Genomic DNA, 23724 nt, shown 5'->3' on the forward strand with positions numbered 1-23724 from the left:
ACGTCAGTCCACGCGCTGTGTTTAAAAGGCAGTGGCGATCACACACATCCTCTGTTTGCTGCTCACGACCGCTTGTTGCACATTGTGTACTGGGGTTGAGTTGGTTCTCGGTGGTCGCCACAGACGTGGGACTCAGCCAGAGGGCAGCTGTTGGCCTTTCACCCACAGCAGTGTGGCTTGGGGGAGCCGTGAGTGAGCGCTGCCATGCTGGCCCCCTTAGTCAGGACTAGAGTAACCCTCACTCTAACGGTCTTTCTTACCTCCATCAAATGACAGAATCCTGAATTGCTGTACTGCCCTGTGCTGTTGTAGGTGGCCCTGCTGTGACCTCTGTGAAGTAATCTGGAAGCTCCTATTTATTGTTGTTATGTCTCTCAGGGAAAAACAGAATGTCACCCTAAGCCTGGTTCTTATTTGAGGTTAATGGGAATACCACCCTTTGTAAGAAAAGTAAGTAACTTACTACAAATTGTCTACTTATAATAATGAGGTTTCACCTAGGCGACCTGTCTACTTTGCCCTGCTTGAAGGCACAATATTTTTTCAGCTTTAACTTTGTTCTGAGTCCGTATAAAACCTTTCTCGATCCTCTGTTTGCTGAATGACGTGAGATTTTTTTGTATTGTTTTCTGAATTGAAAAAGTAAGATGTTTGGCAGCATTAGGATGAAGAATGGTCACTTACATGGTTACGTAAACATATAAGAAAACTGGCTCATGTAACTTTTTTCTCTTCTCACCTTATGTGTCAGTGTGTAAGGTTTTAAGTTTTTGATTGTGATATTTAGGTTACTTAGTTTAAAATGTAAAAGCTGTGTTTCTTTGATTGTGATATTAGGGTACTTAGTTTCAAAATGTAACAAATGTTTTTTTTTCTAGAATAAATATTTTGTACAAGTTTTGAGGATTATGGAAATTTTTTGGTCATTTTTGCTTTTCTTAAATCTGATTCATTATGTAAGTAGTGCACTCTATAACAGAGACTATATCTTTTTTTAATTTTTAAATTGTTTACTGATTTATAGCTGTTGTGTTAGTTTATGGTATGGTGGTAGTTTAGCCGCCAAGTCATGTCTGACTCTTGCAATCCCATGGACTATAGCCTCCCAGGCTTCTCTGTCCGTGGGATTCTCCAGGCAAAAATTCTGGAATGGGTTGCCATTTCCTTCTCCAGGGGATCTTCCAACCCAGGAATCGAACCCAGGTCTCCTGCCTTGCTGCAGATTCTTTACTGACTGAGCTGAGATGGAAGTAATTCAGTTATACATATACATATGTTATCAGTACTGAATATTCATTGGAAGGACTGATGCTGAAGCTGAAACTCCAATACTTTGGCCACCTGATGTGAAGAACTGACTCATCGGAAAAGACCCTGATGCTGGGAAATATTGAAGGCAGGAGGAGAAGGGTACCACAGAGGATGAGATGGTTGGATGGGTCACTGACTTGATGGATATGAGTTTGAATAAATTCTGGGAGTTGCTGATGGACAGGGAGGCCTGGTGTGCTACAGTCCATGGAGTCACAGAGAGTTGGACACAACTGAGCAACTGAACTGAACTGATGTTATATATATATATATTTTCCACTATGATTTATTACAGTATATTGAATATGATTCCCTGTCCTATGCAGTAAGACTTTGTTGTTTTTCTATTTTAAATATAGTAGTTTGTATCTCGGAGAAGGCAATGGCAACCCACTCCAGTACTCTTGCCTGGAAAATCCCATGGACGGAGGAGCCTGGTAGGCTGCAGTCCATGGGGTCACTAAGAGTCGGACACGACTGAGCGACTTCACTTTCACTTTTTACTTTCATGCATTGGAGAAGGAAATGTCACCCCACTCCAGTGTTCTTGCCTGGAGAATCCCAGGGACGGGGGAGCCTGGTGGGCTGCCGTTTATGGGGTCACACAGAGTCGGACACGACTGACGTGACTTAGCAGCAGCAGCAGCAGTTTGTATCTGCTAATCCTAAACTCCTAATTTATCCCTCCTCCACCTCCTTTCTCTGTTAATAGCCCTAAGTTTGTTTTCTATGTCTGTGAATGTGTTTCTGTTTTGTAAATAGGTTCATTTGTATCATGTTTAGATTCCACATATAGTGATATCATATGATATTTGTCTTTCTCTTTCTGACTTCATGTAGTATGTTAATCTCTGGGCCTATCCATGTTGCTGCAAATGGTGTTATTTCTTTTTTATGGCTGAGTAGTACTCCATCACACACACACACACACACACACACACACACACACACACACACACACACACACACACACACACACACACACACACACACATATCCCACATCTTTTTTAAAAAGCTTTTTATTTCGTCTTGGGGCATAGGTGATTAACCATGTTGTGACAGTTTCAGGTGAACACCTAAGGGAGCCTACCATACATACACATGTATCCATTCTACCCCAACTCCCACCCATCCAGGCTGCCACATAACATTCAGCAGAGTTCCATGTGCTATGCAGTAGATCCTTGTTGATTATCCATTTTAAATATAGCAGTATGAATATGTTCATCCCAAACTCCCTAACTATCCCTGCCATCCATCCTTTCCCCAACTGCAACCGTAAGTTCATTCTCTAAGTCCATGAGTCTCTTTCTGTTTTGTAAATTCATCTGTATGATTTCTTTTTAGATTCCACATATAAGGGATGTCCCAGGATATTTCTCCTTCTCTGTTTGACTGACTTATTTACTTCACTCAGGATGACAGTCTCTGGGTCCATCCATGTTGCCGCAAGTGGCATTATTTCATTCTTTTTAGTGGCTGAGTAATATTCCAGTGTGTGTGTGTGTGTGTGTGTGTGTGTGTGTGTGTGTGTGAGAACCACATGTTTATCCATTCCTCTGTTGATGGACATTCAGGTTGCTTCCATGTCCTGGCTTTTGTAAATAGTGCTGCAGTGAACATTGGGGCATATGTAATTTTTCAAATCATACTGTTCTCTGGATATATTCCCAGAAGTAGGATTGCCAGATCATATGGCAACTCTGTTTTTAGTTCTTTAAGGAACCCCCATGCTATTTTCCATAGTCATTGCACCCATTTACATTTCCACCAACATCCAACAACTTAGGAATTCCTTTTCCTCCACATCTTCTCTAGCATTTGTTATTTGTAGACTTTTAAATGATTTATGTGTAGTAGTTTTGATTTGCACTTCAAAGACTATATCTTAGCTGAGTGTTTTATTATAATTAAGCTGAATGAAATTTATAAGAGCCATAATTCTCTAATGGGAGTTTTTAAAGAAGTTTTTGAGAGAAATCCATGACCATGCAACCACACCTGGTTGCCAGATCTGGCTTAATCCCAGTATTGTCTGTCTCTCTAAGGCTCTTCTCTGAAGTGGGGATAATAACCCCTACATTACAAGGCTATTTTGAGGATTATATAAAGTGATGTATGTCAAGCACAGAATATAGCATGTGACATATAGGGAGCATTCAGTAACATCAGTAATTGATGTTATTTTTACACTATTATTTTAATTATTATGTTGAACTCTGAAAGGTTTCCCCTCATCCCTCCCCCTTTCTTAAAGGACAGACACTTATTAAAAAATATGTGTATATATATATTACATATAGGAAGCATTATAGGGATTATCCCTACCTTGGAAGCAGAGTAGCTACCTGATCACCATTAATAAAGTTTTTCTAGAGGCAGAGGGATATAATTAAAAGCCTTGAATCTGAAATCAGACAGTCCTAGCTCTGAGTCTTAGTTCAGCCACTTAAATATTTTTTGATTTTAAGTGAGTAGCGTACTTTCCAAGTCCAGTTGCCTCATCTCTAAAATGGGAATGACTGAAAACCTCCTTTGGAGCTCAGCCTGGTGCCCTGGTGCTCTGACAGTCTAGAGGGGTGAGGTGGGGTCGGGGGACGGGGAGGGAGGTTCAGGGGGGAGGGGATGTATGCAGACTTAGGCTGACTTATGTTGTCATACGACAGAAACCAACGCAATGTTGTAAAGCAATTATCCTCCAATTCCTGCCCCCCAAAAACAACAACAAAAAACCAAACACCTACCTTGAAGAGCTATTATTAAGATTAGAGGTAATATTTAAAAAAATGCGCAGCACCCATAGCAGCTCATTGTCTGGTTTGCTCGTCTACTTTGCTCTCTTTCTCTGTTCTCTGGTTCTTTATTGTTTATTTTTATAACTTACCTTTAACTGTAAACACTCTTATGGTTTCTTTTTGGCTCCTTATGATTCCTTTTCACATTTCCTTTCTTGTTTGCTTTGATTTGCTCTTTTAATGACTTTTAATAACCAACTAGTTGACTGTAAAATAGAGAAATGGGCATGGGAAAGAAAAGAAGCAGCTGAACATCTTGATAGCTTTTAAATATGTCATTAGACAACCTTTACTTCCAGTAACTGAATTTCCTTTATATGATAATAATAGGGATATAAATAAAGTGCTATGGGTGTTTGGTGATAATGTTGGATTGATTTTTGTAGTACCGATTTAGAGAATATGCTTTCAATAAGTATTTTGTTTAGAGAGTGAATTCACATGGTGGTTTTCACTTGACCATTGAATTTTCTTTTGAAGTCTTTTTTTTTTTAAATGTCTAAGTCTTTATCTGTAATCTTTTAAATAGTAAGTTGTAATGTAAAGATTTTTTTTTTTTTTAATTTGCCAGCCAAATTAGAATTGTGTTGTAATAAGGATTGTAGTTTTCAGGTTGTATTAGTTACTTCGTATGGAAATATTCTATAGTTAGTTCTATAGTTAGATTCTGTAAATTGTTTCACTTTTATGGAAGACAAAATACAGCTTACCTATTTACCATAAAAGGACAGCACATCATACAGTCCGTACTTCCTTGCCTCTATCTAACATCACTGTTTCCACAACTGGAAAATGTCAAGGTTAACATGTTGCCAGACTGTGTTTGCTGACCTTGAAGGTATAAATCAAGAAAGGTGAGCAGTGCAAGGAAGAGCCTGGGCCGAGCTGGCATACCTAGTGTGATTTCCCACCCTCAGTTCAGTCAGAGAAAATGCTCTCTTTTGCTTAGTATATACATATATTCTGAGGTTTGGCTCATCATATATTAGTGACAGTTTGCTTTGAAATAATTTTGTTGTGCACTGAAAAAAATTGACTCATGGAATCATAGAATTTTGGAGTTGTGATCCTAGAGATTAACCTAATGTCTCTTTTTTTAAAAAATTAATTTGTTTTAATTGGAGCTAATTAATTTTGCCATACTTTGACATGAATCAGCCATGGGTGTACATTTGTGCCCCGCCCTGAACCTCCCTCCCTATCCCATCCCTCAGGGTCATCCCAGTGCACTGGCTTTGAGTGCCCTGTTTCTTAAAGATGAAAAATTAAGGTTTAAAGAATGGAAGTGATTTGATGAAGTTTATACTCTTAATCTGGAGACCCCAGACTTCTTTCTTACCAGTAGTCTGGTATTTGTGGCCCTAAAGGCCCCAAGGTGTTTTGTACTTTTCCTGTATTTGTTATGTCAAGGAAAGGAAACTTAAAAAAAAAATCAGTAAGTAAAACTGCTAATCCAAAAGAAAGGGACAGATTCTAAAGATGTACTATGTATTATGTGATTCAAATCATATAAGGATTTAAAAAAATTATAAAGCAATACATAGCTATTTAACAATCCCACTACTTAAGATGATGCATTTTTAAAAGCATATTAATACTGTGATAATGATCTGTTGTGCGTTCAAAGCAAAATATATACATTGCAAATTGTGATAACACTCATTGATCTTATAAAAATGGCTTCCCCAAGAGGCTAGGTAATGGTCTGTGTTTTTAGGGAAATTGAAAATGGTTATAGAGTCTTAAGTTCCAGCTTTACAAAGTGTATGAATGGGAGTACTATTTAGTTTTTGAAAAATGGTTGCTATACATAGAAATTAAATTTTTTATCAGAAGCCTTATAATGGAATATCAAGAATCTGTCCTTGTATGGAATTACACGAAATAGCGATTGCTTTTGGGCACTTTGTGTTTTGAGTAACTTACGTTGGAGACATAAAGGTATACAGACAACCAAAAAAGCTTTGTCTAATTATACATTGAATAATTAAAATAATAATTAATTAAATGTTTTGGTGAGCACCTCTTGTAGGGTAAAATGTAAATATTCTGTCTTAGCATATTGTTTTGGCTGATTTGTTAATATGCTTACATTTCCACTAGACTGACTGACAACAAGAATCAGTGTTATGTGGTTTTATTGCCCTAACACCCTGGCAGTATAGCAAGCACTGTAGTAAATATATGGGAAAAGGTGATAACTAGTGATTTTGTTCTCTTGACGATCATGAGGTCTCCTGATAGGCTAGAGCTTATCAGACCGTCTGTATCTCTCTCCTTTTGACTTGCTCAGACACAAAATGTTAGTAATGCATAAATAGCTGATCACTCTTTTTTTGAGTGGGAGGGAGGGTGGATGCGTGGCTAAAATATGAATGAAGTACCCATGAGGCAAGGAGAAATTTATTGGTCTTTTCCAGAGAGCGGAGATGGGGTTTCAGTATTTATTTGTGTAATGGAAGGAAAGGGGCGCAATGACTACGGGGAGGAAACGGGCTTGGTGTGAGTAGTGAAGGCCAGGCCACAAGGAGCATCTCTGGACAATTCAGGCAGGAGTGGGCACAGGCAGTGAACAGGGCTGAGGAACATTTAATTGAGGATATTAAAGAAAAGCAGAAGATTTCTGTGGGAGGAAGTAGTTAAACGCACCATCTGTTTAGGTCACTAGTGGACTTTAAATGACTTCAGGATATGTGTTTTAACCATTTTGAAGCTTAAATGGTAAAAACAGCCTTCTTTACCGGGTCATAGTCACATTTTGTGTATTTCTGGTTATTTTTAGGTTTATAAAGTATTCACATATCATGGTATTGTTTCTTTGTTAGAGCATCAAGAAGGATAGTTTTCATATAATCCTTCGTGACATAGTGAAGACAGCCATAGTACAGTTTTTCCCTGCAAGTTTTGTAAGCTCTCTAACAGGAAGCCATGTATTGTAAATCTATCACTTCCTGAAAAGTTATTCCAGGGAAAACAGTATTTTTCAGCTGAATGAACTTTACTTTCATGTTATTTGTGCACTCAACTTAAATATTCTTTTGGTTTAGTACATTATGAAATTTCCAATACACAGTATTTTATTTTAACCACCTCTATTCTTGGTGCAAATAGAAAATAATGAAATTAATTCTCTGTTTTCACATAAGTATATTCAGTTTCAAAAAATAAAAATGGCTTCTAAAAGATCCACAGTCGAAAAATAGGCAAAGAATATGAAAAAGTAGTTAAATCAACTGACCAAAAAACAAAAAGATTTATAAACCTGTGATGCTCAATTTCATTTGTAAGAAGAATGCAACTATAATATATCATTTCTTTCATCTATCACATTGCAAGGATAAAACAGTTTGATAAAATGCAGTTTTGTGGCTACAGGGAAATTGTTCATGTCAGGGTATGACTACTTTGATATATACCATTGATATGAGAGTATATCAGAATTAAAAATGCACCTATCTTTGATACGTGAATTCAATTCTAAAGATTTACCTCCAGAGATACGCGTGCAAGTTTACAGTGTTTACTTTGGTATTCAATATATATTGCCTCCACTCTATTTATTCACAGACTGTTTAAATAAACCTTAGCATTCCTTTGTGTGTATGTGTGTAAAATTAAAAAGTATAAAAGAGTGTCTTTATTTGGCATGTATCTTTGCACAAATGTACACACACATACATGGATACACCTACACAATTCTATACAGACAGAATACCAGAGCTCTAGAATATAAGGGAACTTTCTTTTCATTGTATTTTTGTCATTCATTTGAGTTTTTGTTTCTCTCAAGTATTTGTATTAATTTTTTTAAAGTTTTAAGTGTTTTTGAGATATATTACATGCTATAAAATTTATAAAAGTGTCAGTTTCATGGGTTTTTAGTGTGTTTACAGAACTGTGTACGTCTCCATGTGACCTAATTTTGGAATATTTTCATTGACCCCTGAAGTAACCATATACCATGGGCAAACTCCATCAGCCCTCACTCCTCTAGCTCTAGACATCCATAATTCTACTTGCTGTAAGGACATTTGTCTATTCTGAAATTTCAGATAAATGGTGTCATACAACATGTGGTCTTTTGTAAGTGGCTTCCTTCACTTTTATTTCAGGTTCATTCATGTTGTATTATGCCCTTCATTATTTTTTTGAATTAAAAAAATCAAAGTGATAATAGCAATTTCAAAAGCACTTATCCTGTTTAAGTATATTGTACAATTATTGTGAAATGGAAGAGGATTATAGAGAAATTATTTCTTGTCAGTAGTTACTATTTCTTGAGCATCTTTGATGTACTGGTTATTCTTTCAGGCTTTATGTATGTTATCTCACTCAATGCTTACAATCTGTGTAATAGTTAATATTGTATTATTTCCACAAATGAGTAAACTGTGATATTTTGTATTTTTGTCTATTTACTAGACATAAAAATGTAAAGTATAAAAATAGATATGTGCAGATGTATACTTTGCAGCTAAAGTTAGAATATGTTAAGTGTAGCATTACCACAATGCACAGTGGAAATGTCATTTACTAGCCAGACAGGTTTAATAGCACTTTTTGCAATTATGGGTATGTCTGTAACTGCTTGTTCATTATGGTATCCACTGTTGGACGGAGTCCACTGAAGATGAGAGAGGAAAGTATTCAGCTGGTTACTGATTAGGTCGTGTACATGAGGAAGATACCCCAGGTCAAAGAAAGAATGACCTGAAAGGATTAGAGGTGCTTGATTGAGTGCTTGGCACTCAAATAGCAGTAGGAATAGTGTCTGTTCCTATCAGCCAGCCTGGAAAATCTCAAGATTCATGTGGCACTGGGTAGAGTACACACAAGGGTCTTATCTCAGCCGGGGAATAATTAGTCCTAAGTTGAGCACTACCCCACCCCCCTCCTAAAATATCTTAAAAGCAAGTCATTAAAGGATTTGACTGTTTCCAAATAACTGTGACCAAGAACAAAGTCAAGAAGATTTATGGGCACATGAAAATATCCAACATCCACCAAGGTAAAATTCAGAATGTTTGATAAGCAGTAAAAATTAGCAGCCATGCAGTAAGAAACAAGAAAAGTTGACCTGTAATGAGGAGATAATCAGTCAATTAACACTGAATGAAAACTGCCAAGCTATTAGTTGGCAGGCAATGACATTAGAAAGCATTGTTATAAGTGAATTCTGTAGTTTCACAAGAGTTAGAGACATGGAAAATGGGGAAAAAAATCAAATTTTGAATTATGATATAATAATTATGTGTGTAAAATTTACTGGTGGCATTAATAACATATTATATGTTACAGAAGAAAATATGAATGAACTTGAAGACATAAGAACAGAAATGATCCAAAATGAATCATGGAGAATAAAGGGATTTTTTTTTTTTACAAACTAAAGAGAAAATTACTGAGTTGTGGAACAACTTTAGGTGACCTACTATATAATAATTGGAGTTCCCAAAGAGGAGAGGGAGAAAATATATTTCATGTTATTATGGTTAAAAATTTTCAAATTTGATGAAAACTATAAATCCACAGATCAAAGAAATTTAATGATGTCCTAGTAAAAGAAACAATGAAGAAGACTATAAGACCCCTCATAATCAAATTCTAAGAAGACAGTCAAGTGGTACTCATTGAGCCAACTACTGAAATAAAATGATTGATCAACCTAGAAATTGATACCCAGAAAAAATAACTTTAAAAACAAAGGTCAAAACTTTTTTAGACATACATTTTTAAGAAAAATATTTAAAATATATTTTCTATAAAATATATAGGAACTATAATGGATGATAGCAATAGCACAAATGTTAGGAACAGGGAAGAAACAGAAGTATTCTATTGAGGAATTCCATTTTATATGTTAAGTGGTATAATATCACTTGAATGGAGACTGTATCAATTTAAAGATGTTTACTACAAAGCCTTTAAACAAACAAGCCAACAATGGAGGGAAGATGGAGTCTTTTAAAAAAAACTGAGTTGATTCAAAAAAGGCAGAGGAAGAAAAAAGAAACAAATAAGGAACTATCAAGTTCTTTTCTGCTAGCTCACTGGTAGAGAATCTTTCTGCCAAGACAGGAGACCCAGGTTCAATCCCTGGTCTGGGAGGATCCCATCTCCTGCAGAGCAACTGAGCCCGTGCTCTAGAGCCTGGAAGCCGCAGCTCTGAGCCCACGAGCAGCAACTACTGGAGCCTGGGCACCTAGAGCCTGCGCTTCACAACAAGAGAGGCCCACACACTGCAGCTGCAGGGTGGCCCCCTGTGTACCGCAAGTGGGGAACAGCACCCGCAGTCACCGGGACCCCGCACGGCTAAAAACAAATAAAGAAAATTATGAAAAGGAAACTGTAGGAAAAATAGCGAGAGGATAGGTTTAGTTCTGAACTTACCAATAATCATACTAAATATAAACAATCTAAATATGCCAAATGAAGAGGTGGAGGTTTCAGACAGGATAAAAAAGCAAGAAACAGCAATATGATGTCTATAGGCATTGAATATAAAGACCAAATCAATTAAAAGTGGAAAACTAACGGTAACCAAAAGAAAGCTGGAATTACGGTCAGATGAAATAGATTTCAAAGCAAAGAATGCCAGAGACAAAGAAGGTAATTTCATCATGGTAAAGTAGGCGTAATTCTAAATGTCTTGTCCCTAATAGCAGAGCTTCAGAATACACCAAGGAGAAACTGACAAACTGTGAGGAGAGATTATGGAGACACCTGCATGATTACAGCAGGATATTTTGATACTCTCTCTCAATAATTGTTGAACCAATAAATAAATCAATAAAGATTGATGAGATTGGAACAACCCTGTTAAGCAGCTTGACCCTCACCCGACAGCAGTTGAATTCACATTCTTTTAAAAGGAACACAGGTTATTTACCAAACATACAAAACATATTCTGGGACATCAAGTAAGTTTTGATAAATCTAGGAATAATCAAGTCCAATGAAGTATTTTCTGACCCTAATAGAATAAATAAGTCAATAACAACAAAAAGATAGCTGAAAATCCCCAAGTATGTGGAAATCAAATAACACACTTCTAACGAAGTCTTGGACATGAGTTTGAGTAAACTCTGGGAGTTGGTGATGGACAGGGAGGCCTGGAGTGCTGCAGTCCATGGGGTCACAAAGAGTCAGACACCACCGAGCGACTGAACTGAACTGAATTGAATTAAGCCATGGGTTGTAAAAGGGAGCAAAAGCGAAAATTAGAAAGTATTTTGAATGGAACAAAAATGGACTCTAGAATATTAAAATTAGGATACTTGTACATCAGACATTAGGGGGAAATTTATATCATTGTACATCTATACCAGGAAAAAAAAAACAACAAACAAAAAATTAAACCAATGGCCTAAATTTCTACCTTTAAGAAACTAGGAAAACAAAATCAAATCAAACAAAAAGGAATTAATAAAAATTAAAGTAAACAAGATAGAAAATGGAAAAAGAAAACTGATTAAGGAAAAGCTCTTTTTTTGATAAAAATCAATACAGTTAATAAGTTCACAGACTAGTAAAGACAAGAAGGTACAAATTGCCAGTATTGGGAATGAGAAAGGTGACATCACCACAGAGATAGTGAGGGAATGCTATTAAAAATATTTTGGGTGTGATAAATATGTTTGTTATCTTTATTCTGATTTTACAGCTGTGTACGTATGTCAGAAATTACAAATTTGTACACATTATATGTCAGTTATACCTCAATAAATCTATAAAAATTTTTAAATAGCCACACATGTGAAAAGTAGCTGCAGAATTAAAACTATGGAGTAGTATTCTATAAGATCTTTGAAGGTTAGAATCATTTTTAAATATCTTTTGTATAGAATGAAAACAGTAACACTTGACCAATATTTGTTTAATAGAAAGAGATAGGAGAGAAGAGTGTGTGCATGTTTATTAGATTTTATATACTTTATAATGAAATATTTCATATTTTATAAGAAATTAATAAAAGTATTTGTTTTTTAGTAATTGATACCCACCCTTTTAAAAGGATGGACTTCCCTTTGGCTCATATGGTAAAGAATTGGCCTGCAGTGCAGGGGATCTGGGTTCGATCCCTGGGTCAGGAAAATCCCCTGGAGAAGGAGATAGCAATCCACTCCAGTATTCTCGCCTGGAGTATCCCATGGACAGAGGGGTCTGGTGGGCTACAGTCCATGGGGGTCAAAAAAGTCGAACATGCCTAAGTGATTAACACACACATCCTTTTAAAAAATTAAATTTATTTAAACTAAAAAAAAAAAAATGCAGCTGCCCCATTTCTCCCAGCACTCTCCTGCATCTGTAACATATCTGTTCTCTGTGTCTGTGATCTCAAATTTCTGTCTGTCTTTCTTCTTTCTTCTTTCTCCCTTCTTCCTCCTTCTTCACATTCCACACGGAAGAGATCATATGATATTTGTCTTTCTCTGACTGACTTATTTCACTTAAAGCATAGTGCCCTTGGGGTCCTTCGATATTGTTGCAAGCAAGTGGCAAGATTTCATTTTTTTGTGGCTGAATAGTATCCCCCCACCTGTGTGTGTGTGTGTGTGTGTGTCTGTGTGTCTGTGTATGTGTGTATACCTTGGTTTAATTATCCATTCATCTACTGATGGACACTTACGTTGTTTCCATATCTTGGCTATTGTAAATAGTGCTTCATGTATGTCTTTTACAGCTAGTGTTTTCATTTTCTTTGGATAAATATTTGGACGTAGAATTGCTGGACCATATGGCAGTTTTATTTTCACTTTTTTGAGGTGCCTCCATACTGTTTTGCATAGTGATTGCACCAATTTACCTTCCCATCAACAGTACACAGGGGTTCCCTTTTCTTAATATCCCCATCAACATTTGTTATTTTTAGTCTTTCTGATGATAACCGTTCTAACAAGTGTTAGATGATATCATATTATGGTTTTGATGTACATTTCCCTAATGTTGAGCATATTTTCATGTACTTGTAGGCCATTTATATGTCTTCTTTGGAAAAATTTAATCTTCTGACCATTTTAAAATTGGATTATTTGTTCTTTTGATATTGAGTTGTAGGAGTTCTTTTTATATTTTGGATTTTAGCTATCAATTATGTCATTTGTAATTATTTTCTCCTATTCAAGTTTCCTTTTCATTTTGTTGATGGTTACCTTTGTTTTTCAGAACTTTTTAGTTTGCCATCTCACTTTGTTTTTGCTTTTGCTGCTTTTGGTGTCAGATTTTTAAAAATCACCATGACCCATGTCCAGGAGCTTGCCAACTATGTCTTCTTCTGGGAGTTTTATGGTTTCAGGCCTTACATTCAAGTCTGTAATCTATTTTGAATTAATTTTGTGTGTGATGTAAGATAGTGGTCCAGCTTCATTCTTTTGCATGTGTCTATCCTATTTTTGCAATACTATTTATTGAAGAGACTGTTGTATCCCCATTGTGTATTCTTATCATAAATCAATAGACCATGTATGCATGGGTTTATTTCTGGGCCCTTTTATTCTGTATCATTCTGTATTCTCTTTTTATGCCAATACCATACCATTTTGATTACTATAGCTTTGAAATATGGTTTGAAATCAGAGAGCATGATGCCTATCCTCTTTTTTTTTTTTTTTTTTTTTTTAATTTTTTTATTAGTTGGAGGCTAATTACTTCACAACATTTCAGTGGGTTTTGTCATACCTTGATATGAATCAGCCATAGATTTACACTTATTCCCCATCCCGATCCCCCCTCCCACCCCTCTTCACCCGACTCCTCTGGGTCTTCCCAGTGCACCAGGCCCGAGCACTTGTCTCATGCATCCCACCTGGGCTGGTGATCTGTTTCACCATAGATAGTATACATGCTGTTCTTTTGAAACATCCCACCCTCACATTCTCCCACAGAGTTCAAAAGTCTGTTCTGTATTTCTGTGTCTCTTTTTCTGTTTTGCATATAGGGTTATCATTACCATCTTTCTAAATTCCATATATATGTGTTAGTATGCTGTAATGTTCTTTATCTTTCTGGCTTACTTCACTCTGTATAATGGGCTCCAGTTTCATCCATCTCATTAGGACTGATTCAAATGAATTCTTTTTGACAGCTGAGTAATATTTCAATAAATGCAAAAGAAACTAAAGAGACCATAGCAAAAATCAACAAAGCTAAAAGCTGGTTTTTTGAAAAAATAAACAAAATTGACAAACCATTAGCAAGACTCATTAAGAAGCAAAGAGAGAAGAACCAAATTAACAAAATTAGAAATGAAAATGGAGAGATCACAACAGACAACACTGAAATACAAAGGATCATAAGAGACTACTACCAGCAGCTCTATGCCAATAAAATGGACAACTTGGATGAAATGGACAAATTCTTAGAAAAGTATAACTTTCCAAAACTGAACCAGGAAGAAATAGAAGATCTTAACAGACCCATCACAGGCAAGGAAATCGAAAGTGTAATCAAAAATCTTCCAGCAAACAAAAGCCCAGGACCAGATGGCTTCACAGCTGAATTCTACCAAAAATTTAGAGAAGAGCTAACACCTACCTTACTCAAACTCTTCCAGAAAATTGCCGAAGAAGGTAAACTTCCAAACTCATTCTATGAGGCCACCATCACCCTAATTCCAAAACCAGACAAAGATGCCACAAAAAAAGAAAACTACAGGCCAATATCACTGATGAACATAGATGCCTATCCTCTTTTGGGTTGGTAGGCTCATGTATTTCTAAGTCATTCAGTTTGTGTTTATAATGCATATCTTAAGCCGAGGTGGCCAACCTGTCAAGCTTGATTTGTAATTTTTACACTTTCCTTAGGTCAACTAGAATTTGTGTTGGGAACAGCTGAATACGATTTTGTACCATTTTTGTGGTTCCTTGTGGTCAGTCTTTAATAGTTGATGATTGTTCACTTGTCATTTGTGATGTGAGGACATTAATTTTTGTGTTTAGTTTACACTGTTATTGTTGACATAGGAACACATTTTACATCTGTTTTATTGTTTTAAAACAATTTTATGGGAGATCCACTTTCTTGGTGTAACTAAGCTTTTGGTCAGGACTTGGGTTTGAATTCTTTTCATATACATCTTAGTATATTGTGTTTAGTGTGATGTGTTTTAAGGGAGCTTCTTTAATCCAGATTTATTGTGTGTTCTGATGCTTGCTATTAGAGAAAAAAAATTTTTTTTAATAGGGAGTCTATATCCCATACAGGATGATTGTATTTTTAGAGGCTTTTTTTATTGATTATAATTGGTTGTCAACTGGGCTGTGTTTTATATTTTAAAATCTGGTTATCTTGATATAATAGTTGATAAGCTTTATGATTTTTCTGCTGATTTCACTATATTAAAGCCATTGTCTTTGTTCTTGGGTTAGTTACTTCTTCAGGAATTCTTAGATATAATTTTAACAATTGGCTATTCTTTTTTGAACCCTGTTACCCTCTACTGAATCTATATACATGCATACATGTATATATAGTGTTATATATCTAAATATGTATATATATGCACATATATATTGTATAGTTATGTAGTTTTATTTATTTGTATATGTGTAAATATACAGACTCATTTATGCCTTGATATAAATTTTTGAAAGGTAGGGAATGTGATATGTATATGACTGGTTTTGTACACCTTTTCATCGCTTCAGTTATAAGGTTTAATAGTGGGGATTTTGCTTTGATAAGACACACAAATGATGATGTCAGTGTTCTTTTGCAAGTAATGTATTATCTCCTTTTTATAGGTCCTTTTGTTCTGCATCACAGCTGCCATGTACATGTTCTTTTTCAGGTATGTTCTATCTATTTACTTTAACAGAAAAAATACTCCCTTGGTAATTTAAAAATCATCTGTATAACTAACGTGTTTTCTAAATTATTATTCCCCATAAATGATATGAATTTTTGTTTGATTTGTTTTGTTTTCTGGAATGGTCAGAGATAAGTCACTTCTTCTTAGTGAAGAGAGAAGGAGAGGGAAGGAAGATGTGATTTTTTTACATTATGCTTAAAAGTTCATCTTGGAAAGCTGAATGTATAAATTAATAGTCCTCAGATCTTGATAAGTGAAATTTTGCTTTTTTGACCCTTATTTTGGATACTTATCACTCTCTTTATAAAACAATCAACATTTCAAATTTAAATGAGAGAAAAATGATGGTAGGGCTTAATCTAAGTCTTCTGCAAAGGTAACCTAGCACACTAATCACGGTCTGTAAAACATTGAGTTAGTTTGTGATGTCAAAGTTGTGTTTTTCATTGACACTGGAACTCTCAGGAATGTGGGGGAGTATTTGAATGGCTCAAAATTGTAATGCCAATGGATATGGTGTCTGTCATTGTTGCATAAACACAACAGTGTGGGAGTAAGACTTTTGATTAGGAAGAGTCCACTCTTTCATTTGAAGTAGTACCAGTAATTCCTTTCTGTTTCACTCTTATTACACTCATTTGAATAGACTTCTTTCTTAACTTTTCATGATATAGGCAGAATTCCATCACAACAGGAAGTACAAGTCTTTCAAAATTAAAATTTATAGTGATTGACAAAGACAATTATGGATTTTAGTGAGATGTATTTGATAGATCTTTTTTGTTTAACCTAAAACAATTCAACCATAGCAGAAATGTTTAAACAACTAATTTCCTGTCAGAATGTTCTATTAATATTTGATAAGCACTGTGATATACTTTTAACTTCTTCTGACATTATAAAAATGTTACATGCAAATATAAAATGACAATGTTGCTTTAATTTTTCCTGTAAAAGATGGACAGGCTGTTAGAAGGAAAAAAATGGATGAAGTTTTTAAGGTGGGGAGGACTTATTCATAATGGAGTGCACAGTTATTAGCAACTGAGAAATCAGTGCAGCTACATGGGGGCATTTGTGAAATCATATGACCTTCTATTCTTAACATACTTTCATATCTACTTTACAACTCTTACAGTCGCTTTCTTATATTTTGGTAATTTAGGGGTGTGGTATGGGAGTTGAGAACAATGACTTTCATTTTATCAGTTTCTAAAACCTTAATTGTATTCAGATGCATTATTAGGAAAGTATTACAAGTTCATGTAGTTTATCTTTATCCTCTGTCTAATCTGAAGATACCTAGTGGGAGAGATGTAAAAAAAAGATAAAAACTTAGAAACATATCTTTTCTTGGCATGCACAGGAGGAAAGTACAATATCAAGTAAAGTTTTTTGTGTGTGTGAGAATTCCTACCAAACCCATGTAGTTCAGTGAAACAGTCCTTCCCAATATGGCACTTTAAGACAGCACGTTTGATCAACATTTAGCATTTCTTAGTCATCAGAAGTTTTTGAGGTTTAAAAAAAATGTGTTGAATATAGTGATAGTGCCCAGTGTTAGTCAGGGTCCTAGGATATTGTACTTTGAAAACTGCTACCATCAAACTAGTATTTTTGGTGTAGAAGGAAGATCAACCCTATAAATATGTATTTTGGTGCAGAGCTACGGAACCTTTTCCTGTTTCAGTCACAAAGTCTAGGTTAAAAACAACAATTTAAAATACTTTCCAGAAGGCTCAATACAAGGTTTTAGTGCCAAGATAAACATTTTCCATTTTCTGAGGAAAGGGGTTGTTTTTCTCCAAAAAGAAGCACTATCACCAAATTCCTAGTGTTCTTGGCAGAAGTTAGTTTGAATAACTCAACAAAAGAGGTTTGGTAAATGGTAAAATAAAACCATTTATAACATACTGCAACCAAAGAAAACAGTGTTATATGTTTGTCTGAACTCTAGCATGTGTTTGGAATGCACAAACAAGTTAGCAGTTAGCAAGTCCAATTGCATTTGAATATTTTGTTTTTGAAATTCAGCTTTATTATAAATACAGATATCTTAGGACTTATTTATTCCATTTATTAACAGTTACTTTAATTCTAATTGCATAAAATTAGATCAGTAAATATCAAATAATATTGTCCCTATGTTTCCATTTATGGTAACCTTTACTAAGAAGAGGATAAGGAAAACATTTTGTGTTAGAAATGAGTCAACTTGTGTTTTTATCCTAACCCATAAATGGGAAAAAGGGAAATGAGACCCCATTTCAATACAGAGAAAATTTGCCAATTTTGTTTTTTTAAAGAAAGAACTTAGAAAGTAGTTCCATAAGTATTTTCTTAAAGTGACGTAGGATGTGACAGTTATAAAATGAATTTACTTAAAAAACAGCAGAGTGCTCATAGTATTGAAACCATGGTTATTAAAATATGTAGTGAAAATATCTTACTTTTGCATAGCTCTTAGTTATTTTATAGGTATAGGTCTTTTCACATTATCCCATACATGATGATCTCTTTTTATCTTTTGTATTTTTTAAATTATGAAAGTATGATAACATATTTACAGGAAATTTGGAAAATACAGAACAAAGTTACATATAGTTCCACTATATATTACAGTTTTTTTTTTAAGTAGATAAATTAAGATTTTTAGTTGGAGTTTCAATATCAAACTCTCAAAAATTAATAGAATGAATATACAGAAAGGTAGAAGGATATAGTAGGCCTGAAAAACACTATGAATCAATTTAACATAATTAAGATTTATACAGTCTTCACACAACAGTAGGCTACAAATTCTATTCAAGTTTCCATAGACTATAAACTAGGAGACACTGGAACATATCCACGGACATAAAACAACGTACAAAAATTTCATGGTCTAAAGGTATTGAAGTCATACAGAGTCTGTTCTCTTGTCACTGTGAAATTATGTTAGAAATCAATATCAAAAGATATTTGAAAATAACCCATATATTTTCAAGTGCAATGTGACATTTACTGAGAAAGATCTTTGACTTAGCCATTGAAAGCCTCAATGAAGTTAGAAGAATGAAAAACACAGAGTGATTGCAGAGAAGGAAGCATTTAAATAAGAATTTAATACCAAAATGAGAAGTTAATGTTAAAGACACTTTAAAAACCCCATCATACATGGTGATCTTGACTTTTAATTGGTATCCCAGAAATAAAGCTTACATTCAAATGAAATTCTGGGAGCACTTCAAAGGTGTGGATGGTATGTGAAGGTTGTATGTCAAGGTAGGAAAGGTAGTATGTGAAGAGAGAGTTCTAGTCTTGTTCCAGTTATTCATAATGATTGTGCCTCTTTTGTTTAAGCATTATATTATTTTGTATGTTATTGTCATAACTTTGCCTGAGATAGTGTCTGTCACTATCAATTCAGACCAAGCAGAAGTCATACTTGAAAACTTCTTAGACTGTTTTGTCAAATGCATCTCTTTAAGATATTTCTTTACTTCCAAGAGTGTATTTATGGGTAAAGCAATGTAAGTTTTTTTTCAAGTAAAAGGTTTATCATAATTATTGATTTCAGGCTTGCTTAGGATCTTCCCAACAGTCAATGTGGAGAAAATAAAGTTTCTTTTGAACCGCTTGCTCTTTCTTGTTTTAATTGAGAAACAAAGGAAAAAAATCAACAATAATGCAGACACTGCAACAAAACTATTATGCTTAATCCTGCTCACAACTTTTAAATGTTATTTTGTCTGTTTTATTGTCAACATTAGTGATCTGTGTATAAAGAACATTAATATTTTAGAAAAACGAAGTAATCCAGTTTCATTTTTCTTTAATTTAAAATAGTATCATAAAGCATATTATGACAACTTTGATCCCATCTTAGTGAGTACCTAGCTAGAAATTCTTTCCACCTGCCTATGCAAAGGCAGCAACAAATCCAACAATTTGTTTAAACATGTAGATTGAACAGCTCAGACTTGTTGTCATAGCAGATAATCTACAGACTATATATGACTGATTCATAGCAGACATATGTTAATCTGCTATAAACATTGGATTTTTAGTTAAAAACCAGTGCAAATTAAAGTTTATTGTGGTTGTGTTTTATACATATTTAGGAACAGTATTGATGACTGCTATTCCATGAATTTGTACTACTCTGTGAAGGCCAACATTAATAAACTATAATATTTCATTAGTCTCAACATATGGATGTAGATTTTTTTTTTTTTTTTTTTTTAAGAAAGCGACACTATTTATTGATCGGACACCCTGCAGTTCTTGAGTGAAAGATGTTTCTGATTATCCTTGAATCTGTTTATATAAACGTCATATCTTTGAAATAACAACTAGTAAAAACTTTTGATCTGGGTCTCTCAGCCATTTACTGATTTTTGAAAAACCCTTTAAATATCAGTAAGTTTCTGTATTTTTAAATTATTATCTAAAATGACACAAAAATCCAATCTAGAAAATTATATATGGCATTCAGGTTCAGGGGAGCTTGTCTTAAATAATTAGATTTTTATTTCAAGGAGATCAGTTCCAGCAATGCTGAGTGAGAGTGAATGGGGTTTTGAGGGGGCATAGTACCAGATAATGGGAGGACACCAAGGCAATTATTCAGGAGAGAAATGGTGAGGGCATCGTTGAAGGTTATGGTTATGACTTGATGAAGAGTAAATTTATCTAAAACAGGAGGAAGAGCAAAACACTGGAAAGTGAGCATATTAGAAAGCATGTGAAAATTACATACAAGTTTTGTAAACACTGAGATTGAGTTGCTTTTAAGACATTCACATAGAGAAATACAGATATCATTTATTTGGAGTTCATGAGATAAATAGAGGCTATTCTTGATTGTCATATGAGCAGTTTGACTTTGGACAAATTATACAACTTCTGTATACCTCAGCTTTTTCATTATTAAAAAGTGTAAATTGCTATATGGACCTCATAGGTAGGATTGTGGGGATTACATAACAAACAATGTCTTTCCAATTTTTTTGGATGGCACTCAAAACAAGAACCGTATTTTAAATTGTGACTATGCATACACACAAATTTCCCTGAATAATATATAACCTTACTACATGTAATACATTTGAATAGTTTCCATTCTAGTTTATTTCATTTTTAAAAGCTGTTTTGCCCCAATAATGGATAACCACTAGCAGTGAAAAAGACCACTGGACTAATACATGTGAGCACCGAGCACAGTGATTGTTATCTTAGTAAAAATAGAGTTGAGAAGTGTTTGTTGTTTTTAAACTTAGGGAAGATAGTTAATTAAAATAGAGAAGTTGAGGAATGAAATTATATTTACTGTTAATGCTGTAGATATATCCAGTAAAGCAAGGGTTAAAGAAGTGTTCATTTTGTTCTAGCAACCTGGTTGAGAAATTTCAGTGGTAACCTGTTGAGAAATTTCTGTAGTTGAGTTGAAATAGTAGATTGAGAAATAAATGTGCCGTGTTATATACTTTTAAGTACAACGATATCTGTCAATTATTTCTCAATAAAGTTGGGAAACTTTTTTTAAATAAATTTAAAAAAAATGGCAGTCCAGTGGTTAGGACTCCAAGCTCTAACTTCTGAGGCCCCGAGTTCAATCCCTCGTTAGAGAACTTAAAATTCCACAAGCTGTACTGCACAACCAAAAAAAAAGAAAATGTAAAAAATGTGAGATGTCGAAGTAGAATGAGTTTGAGAGGAGAAGGATAGGGAAAATTGTTATAGGATTGAGGGTTTTTCTTTCGTTTTCCTTCTTTATCTATTTAGGTAAGAGAGATGGTGCATGCCTGCTCAGCCGCTTCAGTCGTGTCTGACTCTTTGCGATCCCATGAACTGCCCACCAGGCTCCTCTGTCCATGGGATTCTCCAGGGAAGAATACTGGAGTGGGTTGCCATGCCCCACTCCAAGGCATCTTCCCGACCCAGGGATCCAACCCACGCCTCTTACATCTCCTGCATTGGCAAGCAGGTTCTTTACCACAAGCACCACCTGGGAAGCCCATCAAGAGAGACTAGATTATGAGAAAACTTAAGTGGATAAAATAAGATTGCACAAGCAAGAGAGATTGGCACATCAGGGAATGGGAAAGAAAAGAGGAATGGTCTAGGATCCAGTCCAAAATGTCTACATACATGGCTAGATTGTGAAACCTGCTTCTCTGAGAGATATCATGACAAATGACTATGAGGAAACTGAAGCTCGGTTTGAAAGCTTCACACAGTTTAAGTGAAAGAGGACTGATAGACAGAAATGATAAGAAATAGAAAAATTGAATGCTTTTTATGGCTTCCTGAATTCATTGTCATTCCTGAAAGATAAATTGTTAGTGAGTCGACATGGACTTGTGAAACCAGTGTTCCTCAGAAGATACATGCAGGTGAAACAGGGTACTAACATAGTTGGCAAATAGAACCAGTCAGCTTACCAAAAAATGCAAAACCTGTCTTATGAAAAGAGACAGTATGGGGAATGTTGCTTTCTTCAAAGCAAATAGAAAGCATGGGTTCATAAATGTTGTGAATCACTTCCTCTGAGAATGCAAAGCTTATGACTGTTATCTGACTTTATTCTGGGTAGGAGAAAATTATTCTGCCTCTTCAGTGAATGGGCTCCATCTGTGGATGAAAGTTGTGGCAAATCTATTTTCACTTTTTGCCTGTTTAGCCTTTGAGATACCCATGCCTAGATAAAGAAACTGCTTAAAAATTTTTAACATATATTAATGTTTATTGATTTTGTTAGAAGGCAAAGGGTAATAGTGAATGGAGAAATGGTCTGAACTTAAAATGCAACTACTAAAGTAAGGACTTAGTGGGACACAGGTCAGAAGTGGTCAGTTGCCTTTCAAAAACTTGTTGCAGCTTTATTTTCATGAGTAAAAATGACATTTATTACTGATCATAGAAAGTTCTTAGACTGGACTTTGCTGATACAAACACTCAGATTGGAAGCAATTAAGTTTTAAAGCTTGTTTTACCAGTTACAAGGAATGCGACAATTCACTGTTCTCTTCATGCCTGGCGATTTGTTTCCAGTATTTTCTACTGGAGTTCTCCTCGAGCTAATCAAGGGACACTCTGGGATAGCAGAGTTGGTTACAAGCAAGAACTCTGGAGCCAGGCGGTGTCAGTTCAACCCCCCGTCCATCTGAGTTCTTTGTGCTCGTGGATCAGTTGCTCAGCCTCTCTGTCCCTCAGGTTTTTTGTCTTAAATGTGATAATAACGGTACTTACCTCATGGAATCACTGTGAGTGTTAAATGACTGCCACATTGTAAACTCTCAGTAAATGTTAGCTGTACATATTATTTAACTCTGAACTCTAAAGATTATATATTGTATAATTCCATCTACAGGAAATGTCCAGGATAGGCAAATCCATAGAGATAGAAAGTAGATTTGTGTTGCCTGTGGCTAGGGGACTTACGGGGGATGGGGAATGACTACTAATTGGTATTTCCTTTTTATGGTGCCGAAAATATTCTAAAAGTAATTATGATAACGGTGACACAATTCTGTGAATATGTTAATGAGTCATTGAATGATACACTTTGAATAGTGAGTTATATGCTAATTTTATCAATTAAGCTATTATTTTAAAAAATCTGACCTGGAAATAGAGCTTTGTTGCACAGTGGCATGGTGTTTCTTGTGTGAAAATCACTAAACTTTCCTCCAGTTGTCACCTCTCAGGGATGTTACTGTTTTCGTGGGCACATAGGCGTATACTGAGAGAGAGCGTCAGGAGACTTTTCTTGTTCTAAGGTGTATCTTAGGGAGGAGTGCTCCCATGGAGGATGGCGGAT

At 35.2% G+C, this 23724-nt stretch overlaps 1 protein-coding gene across 1 annotated transcript in view; it reads left to right on the forward strand.

The window, feature by feature from the left end:
• Positions 1–23724, forward strand: part of TMEM135 (transmembrane protein 135) — a 247594-nt gene that overhangs the window by 154846 nt on the left and 69024 nt on the right. Inside the window, exon 6 of the mRNA XM_043876380.1 lies at positions 15853–15899. Within this exon, the coding sequence (XP_043732315.1) occupies positions 15853–15899 (47 nt within the window). The remainder of the gene's footprint in view (positions 1–15852; positions 15900–23724) is intronic.

Source organism: Cervus elaphus, chromosome 2 (assembly GCF_910594005.1).
Source record: "Cervus elaphus chromosome 2, mCerEla1.1, whole genome shotgun sequence".
NCBI lineage: Eukaryota > Metazoa > Chordata > Mammalia > Artiodactyla > Cervidae > Cervus > Cervus elaphus.